Source organism: Odontesthes bonariensis, chromosome 20, assembly GCF_027942865.1.
Source record: "Odontesthes bonariensis isolate fOdoBon6 chromosome 20, fOdoBon6.hap1, whole genome shotgun sequence".
NCBI lineage: Eukaryota > Metazoa > Chordata > Actinopteri > Atheriniformes > Atherinopsidae > Odontesthes > Odontesthes bonariensis.
In genome coordinates this window covers 28862749-28869589 of record NC_134525.1, presented here as the reverse complement: position 1 = coordinate 28869589, position 6841 = coordinate 28862749, and the positions used below count along the sequence as shown (strand labels likewise).

At 35.8% G+C, this 6841-nt stretch overlaps 1 protein-coding gene across 2 annotated transcripts; it reads left to right on the top strand.

The window, feature by feature from the left end:
• Positions 1-2213: 2213 nt before the first annotated feature.
• LOC142370098 (uncharacterized) lies at positions 2214-6068 on the top strand. Of its 2 annotated transcripts, none has more exons than XM_075452531.1 (4): positions 2214-3802; positions 4602-4754; positions 4922-5065; positions 5757-6068. In XM_075452531.1, the coding sequence occupies exons 1-4, from the start codon at positions 3676-3678 to the stop codon at positions 5942-5944; spliced, it is 612 nt and encodes a 203-aa protein (XP_075308646.1). In that variant the 5' UTR covers positions 2214-3675; the 3' UTR covers positions 5945-6068. The 2 variants fall into 2 exon arrangements, with proteins under 2 accessions (XP_075308646.1, XP_075308645.1); XM_075452530.1 differs by having other exon boundaries at positions 5622-6068.
• The last annotated feature ends 773 nt before the right edge of the window (positions 6069-6841 follow it).

The window sequence follows — 6841 nt, the reverse complement described above, 5'->3', positions numbered from 1 at the left end:
AGAAAGCATGGCTGAAATGCCAGGTATTTATTAAGTAAATATATAGTTAATTGTATTGTGTTATTGTGTAATTACCACTGAAATTGTAAGGTAAATAAAAATAAATTATGGATGTATTTCCCTGTTATATGTATGGTAAATTAAAATCCTTCCCTTTGCCAATGAATAAACACAAACTTGTACCATGTAGGTTCAGATATATTACTCTGTAATACATGATAATTTACTCGGTAAGTAAACTAAAACTGTACTGTAAAAGAAAGCCGTGTTTGTTTCCATGTAATAACCATGTTCTTACATATATAATTTGTAATAGATAACTCATCTCACTGGCAAATAAACACAAACTTGTACCATGTAGGTTCAGTTATATTACTCTGTAATACATGATAATTTACTCGGTAAGTAAACTAAAACTGTACTGTAAAAGAAAGCCGTGTTTGTTTCCATGTAATAACCATGTTCTTACATGTATAATTTGTAATAGATAACTCACCTCACTGGCAAATAAACACAAACTTGTACCATGTAGGTTCAGATATATTACTCTGTAATACATGATAATTTACTCAGTAAGTAAACTAAAACTGTACTGTAAAAGAAAGCTGTGTTTGTTTCCATGTAATAACCATGTTCTTACATGTATAATTTGTAATAGATAATAGATAACTGACTAGTCAATAAACAGAAACTTGTACCATGTAGGCTCTGATACATTACTATGTCAATTATAATTTAGGTTAGTAAACTGAAACTGGATGCAAAGGTAAGGAAAGTTTAATTGTAGGGTAGAACCAGAATAAGAAAACTCCCACCATATTTCAAACAACAGAGCTACTCAACAAACGTTTGGCACAGAACAACTGTATAATTGCAGTGGTGCGGCTGCTCGCTCACTTCTAAAATCCATATTTAACAGGAAAAGAAAAAAAACGTTGAAATATTATGTACATTTGATAAAGCGTTGTTACACTTTGTAACATGCTCTGATGTCTTTAAATAAGCGTCCAAGAATGCCCTCCTTGTGCTCTTTTCCAAGCCAGTGATTCCACTCGATGAACCTTAAATTCATCTTTAGGCCTGCCTCTGACAAGTTGCCCCGGTATCGGTAGATGTCCTCTTTGCAACTCCGCCATGCCCGTTCAATGTGCTGTGTATGAGCACCTGTCCCAGGGTGGACAAAATATCTTCTGTGATTCACCTGATAGTGAACGTAACCTTGATTTGACAATCTATTGTAGGCCGACCAACAATCACTTATCACTTCACTACCCGGTCTAATATATCTTTGTATTATTGGCAGTAATCGCCTCCTTGACCGATTTTTGACCAATTTCAGGATGGGACGTCGGCCGGACCCCTTCACCTCCAGCATGCCAAAGACCCATGAGCGTCTTTGCCAGGTGTGTCCACGTCGTCCACGTCCGTACTGAAAAATAAGCATGTCATATGTAAAGTTAGTGACTTAACTCTAGATATGCACTATAACTTTTTTTAAACCGGTACCCAATAACTTCCTGCTTCCAAAGGTAGATACCAGTGACTGATAATAGATATTTATTATACCATGGTAATTCAGGTGTAATCTGCTATTCAAAGCATAAATTACAATTTTGTTAAAATGATCAGTGCCTTTCTTTTGTGTCTGAATTTGCTCTCATCAATTGCAACAAAAGCTCTCCTTCCTCCAATGCGCATTCCCCGTCTTCTCTCCAGTCGCCTGACAGCTTTAGTGCAGATTTCTCGTAAGAGTGTTGTCACACCGGTCAGTGACTTGCTGCTCCCACATACTCCATCCTCTATCATATCAATTTGTCTCTTCCGCAAACCCTGTGAAAAACTAAGACAAAAACTCTAAGTGTATTAGCAACTGATCAGCCTGATTGTGATCACAAAACAATAATGAAGACTCTAATTAAATGCTACAAGCTAATCTGGTTTTAATAAGTCAGCAATAATAGGCAGCATTTGTGTAAAGTGTAACCAAAACACACTGAGAGACAGATATAGGTGAAGGACCCCAACCTGTGCATGATTGTCATCCAACTTGGTAATGGAATGTGTGACCGAGAGAATATGGAGCCCTCTCTGATGGATCTTGTGATGCCCCTGCCCTTATGGGTTGTCTTTCTACAGGTCCTGTAACAAATGGCACAGAGATATATTTGCATTAATTTAATGTGTATTTAGTGTGGTTTTAAGGTACATACATCAATAACAAATAACATTGCAAAGCATGTTTAACTTGTTCCTCACATTAACATTGGGCACAGTTGTCATATTGAGTCCTTGGTTGGATATCCATTGATTACAGCACATCTCAAGTATGTGAGTGGTAGTCACCACCCTAGCCAAGAGGTTGTACAGACAAAATATGCTCAAATACCATTCTACATGTAAGTAATTACCCTCAGTAGCCTACTAACACTGAGTATATAACAAAAACACAGACTGATCTAGATATCAATAATCCCAGTTATGAGCTGGTTGGTATTTCAATATTTTGAATGACAAAATGCTTATTTTAATTTAAAAAGTGATCAATTTTAAGACATTCTAAAGATACAGAAATGTAATGGTACACTGAGTGTGTGTTGCAATGAGACATGGAGCTTACCACCTATATCCATCTTTTGTTGTGTCAGTTCTTTTAAATTTCATTCTGCTGTTGCAGGCAGGACATCGTTTTTTTCTTGCCAACAGCCTCTTCTTCTGGAGCCATCTTATCAAGTTTTTGCCGCCATGTGCTGTCTTCTGTAGACATTTTATTATCAACGTCATTTTACTGAAAAAAAAATTAAAACATAACGGGTGTAACATTAAATGCATTTATAATATAATACTTGAAAAAATACTGTGAAAAAACATGATTATAAATTTTTATAATTAAATAGGGCCCACTCCGCTGATTGCGTTGCCTTTACAATAATGACTTAAAAATGTATCAACTTAATCTTTACCAGATTCGAAACTCGCGATGGACATTGACGCAACCTTCTCCTCTTCTTGTGCCTTCACCTCGTGGTGATTTTACCGGGCTTTTCACTTGGTCTCTGAATCAAGTCAACGCACTGACTGCAACAACGGAAATACTTCACAATAAGAGCATTGCTTGTGAAAAAAACTAAGACTAAGCACCAATCTTCCATCAGTCACTTTCATAAAGTAACGTTTATTGAACATTTATATTATATATATTCACATGTAATTGGTACTGTAACGCGTACATTGTTATACAGAAATGTATTTTACTTACATTTGGTTGGAGATCTCTGTGTCAACCGGAAGTTGGATCCGACTTATGGTGCTCGCGCAAAATTGATACGAAAGTAGACCGGAGACTTCTGAGAGGGAAAACAACACACAGCTGAAGTTAGCTACAGTTAACAGGTAAGTTATTATCGATTTGCAGACTCCCGTTTTGAAGCCTTGAGCTTTGCAATGTGGTCACCGGCAAACAGTTTTTTTCGGAACCAGAAGCAAACACATTTGCACAGTGACAGCTAGCTAACGTTAGCTAGCTAAAGTTAGCGACACAAAGCAGCCAAAGCAGGCTGTTAACACGTTTTAACTTAAATACGGTAAGTTAGTTTTGTTGCAGCTTGGTTAGCTGCATGTACTCAAATAGGCTACGGGTGAAGTTTAACAATTGATCTGTGACTTGGCTTTGACCTAATGTATTGTTTAATTTTATTATCATATTTTATACTTCTAATGTCCAGAGTCATGCCACGTGGAGTTAGAAGAACAAGGAGTAATAAAAATCCAGTCGATGATGAGTTGGTACAGTCTACTGATGAAGGTAAGTTAATGTTAGCAACTGGGTGGTCCTTAAATCAGTTCCCTCATAGTTGTTAACTCTTATTACAAATTTCTGTGTATGCCATATTTATTAAATTTTAAATATATGAATCAATCAATCAAATAATCTTCCCAAATTAAGTTCATCATTAAAATTCTTGTCATAATTTTCAGGATTTAAACCGTTAAAATGCCAGTTGCAACAAACATACTCATGCTAGAGAAGTTTGGAGTGTGTGTCCACCCTAAAGCAGTTTGATCTCATTGTAAATGTCTCTGTTTTGTCTCTATTTTGGCTGTATGGCGCACGCACACACACCCAATGAACACATATACCCTTTTTCTTAGTAGCCGTTAGGGTTAGGGTTAGACGTCATCCTCACACATCATAATGAACCCAACATCCAGGAAAATGGTCGAGAGCATATCAAGTATCAAAAATGACAACAAAAAAAAATGAAAGAGTGCATGATTTTGGCATTTTGGGCGTTCGTTTGTTCAAGAGTGGTGAATAAATTTAAATCTTACCCTGTGTCTGTAATAGAGCTGCAATAATTATAACTTAACATAATCACAGTTAAGTTTTTTTTTAATCAAAATGGGTCAGCTCTACAACATTCCATACCACCAGAAAGGCAGTCTTGGATTTGAGTGTTCTGAAAATGACACCCCACTCTTCTTTCTGCCAGCCCATAGGATTTTATGTTGTTATATGTTGTTGTATGTTATTAGTAATTGAAATAGAACAGGCTATAACTGACCACTACATTTGAAATATATTTCTGTTTGTATCTTTTTAGTTGTTGAGATTCAAACCCCGGCTCCAACCATGGATAAATTCCGGCAGGAATTCAAATTAGTAAAGGAGGAGAACCGGCTCCTAAAAGAAGAGATCCGGCTTCTAAAAGAGGAGCGGGATTTCCTTAGAGAGAAAACTGACCCAACCCCAAAAGGTGTCTGTAGGCTTAATAAGTGGCCTTCTATTTTGCATATATTGATTTCAAATCCCCACATCATGGAAATGCATGAAGTATATTACAATAAGTGTTTTTTCATGTGCAAAATAAATAAAATCTCTATCAAAAAATAATTTTAGGAATTGTATTTCTTTTATTGTCAGGGCCACGCAAAAGAAAGGCAAAGGATTTCTCAGACTCTTCGTCTTCTGACACATCATCTGAGTCGGACTCCTCTTCTGAACAGGAGAAGCGGAAGGGGAAGAAGAACAAGACCAAGAAGAAGTCTAAAACATTTGGAAAAAGAGGTAATTTCCATCATTTGGAAAAAAATGGCCTACAGTTATGTGCATATAGTTTACATTTATATATAATGTATATACCGCCTTGATCACACCATGATAATCAACAAATAAACTGTGCTGTTTGTTTCTCTCCTTATTTAATATAGGGAGAGATGGAATTTAAGCTATATGTATAACTGTACTAGACCTTACATAGTCTGTGGAACTTTGTCATCTTTACATCACAGCAGTTTCTCACAATTCCATTCTAGTGTCAGTGTAGCACCTTCATGTGCTGACTGCTTTTAGTAGGCATGTATAACCTACACACATAATCTAGTATTTCATATATATTTACCATACATAAACCTATATTTAGGGCTGGGCCGGTTATGATATGTACATCAGTACATATTGATTCATACACTATTGTGAAGGGTAGTGCTGACACTAGTTGGCTCTGGTTTATAAGTGTCTAACTCTAGAATGCCCTGTTATGTACAATCAGGCTTATCAATTTATTTGTGTAATGCTGATATAAAGTTCATCTGTATTTTCATTTTATGATCTGTCTTGATAGTTCAGAGTCCAGAGGAGGTTGTCCACAGATACCGGGCTGTCCTGAAAGTGTTTAGGCGCACCAGGAGCCTCAATCTCAGCTGCAAATCTCTGGATGTGGACAGAAATACAATTGCATTGTCTGCTGTCATTGCAGATATCATGATTGCCTCAGAGGGTGAGGACTTTGGACCACTGCCGGTGTTCACAGAAGGAGACACTGTTGCCAGCTTTGCAAAAACCTGCATGAACTTCATAGACACTAACAAACGTCTTGAGGAAAAAATTAAGAGAATGAAAAAGGAATCTGAGCTGCTTCCCATAAAATATAAATTTAGGAAGTGAGCGGCCACACATCTCTTGTATGCCACAATGTTGTATACTGTTGTTTACACTTCCAATATGTGCCATATTGTTGTTTGCACTGATTTGTTAAAGTGATGTTATGGTGTTAATGTTTAACCTCAGATTAGTAGGGTCAAAATTACCACGGCAGTCAGTCTTAATGCACTTTGAGTTTTTATTATTGTTATTATTTTTAAGTTCCAGAATTAAACTTTCCTTACCTTTGCATCCAGTTTCAGTTTACTAACCTAAATTATAATTGACATAGTAATGTATCAGAGCCTACATGGTACAAGTTTCTGTTTATTGACTAGTCAGTTATCTATTATATATTACAAATTATACATGTAAGAACATGGTTATTACATGGAAACAAACACGGCTTTCTTTTACAGTACAGTTTTAGTTTACTTACCGAGTAAATTATCATGTATTACATAGTAATATAACTGAACCTACATGGTACAAGTTTGTGTTTATTTGCCAGTGAGGTGAGTTATCTATTACAAATTATATATGTAAGAACATGGTTATTACATGGAAACAAACACGGCTTTCTTTTACAGTACAGTTTTAGTTTACTTACCGAGTAAATGATCATGTATTACATAGTAATATATCTGAACCTACATGGTACAAGTTTGTGTTTATTCATTGGCAAAGGGAAGGATTTTAATTTACCATACATATAACAGGGAAATACATCCATAATTTATTTTTATTTACCTTACAATTTCAGTGGTAATTACACAATAACACAAAACAATTAACTATATATTTACTTAATAAATACCTGGCATTTCAGCCATGCTTTCTCTGTACTTACTTCTCATTACAGTGGTAATTTCCCAAAAATACAATATAATTTACAGATAAATACCTAGTATTTCAGCCGTA

What these genes read in the sequence shown, in the direction of transcription:
- LOC142370098 (XM_075452530.1), top strand. Translation starts at nt 3,676, where the DNA reads ATGTATTGTTTAATTTTATTATCATATTTTATACTTCTAATGTCCAGA. An exon ending in AACTGACCCAACCCCAAAAG is followed by an intron (nt 4,755 to 4,921) that starts GTGTCTGTAGGC and finishes TTTTATTGTCAG; the next exon opens with GGCCACGCAAAAGAAAGGCA. An exon ending in TAAAACATTTGGAAAAAGAG is followed by an intron (nt 5,066 to 5,621) that starts GTAATTTCCATC and finishes CTGTCTTGATAG; the next exon opens with TTCAGAGTCCAGAGGAGGTT.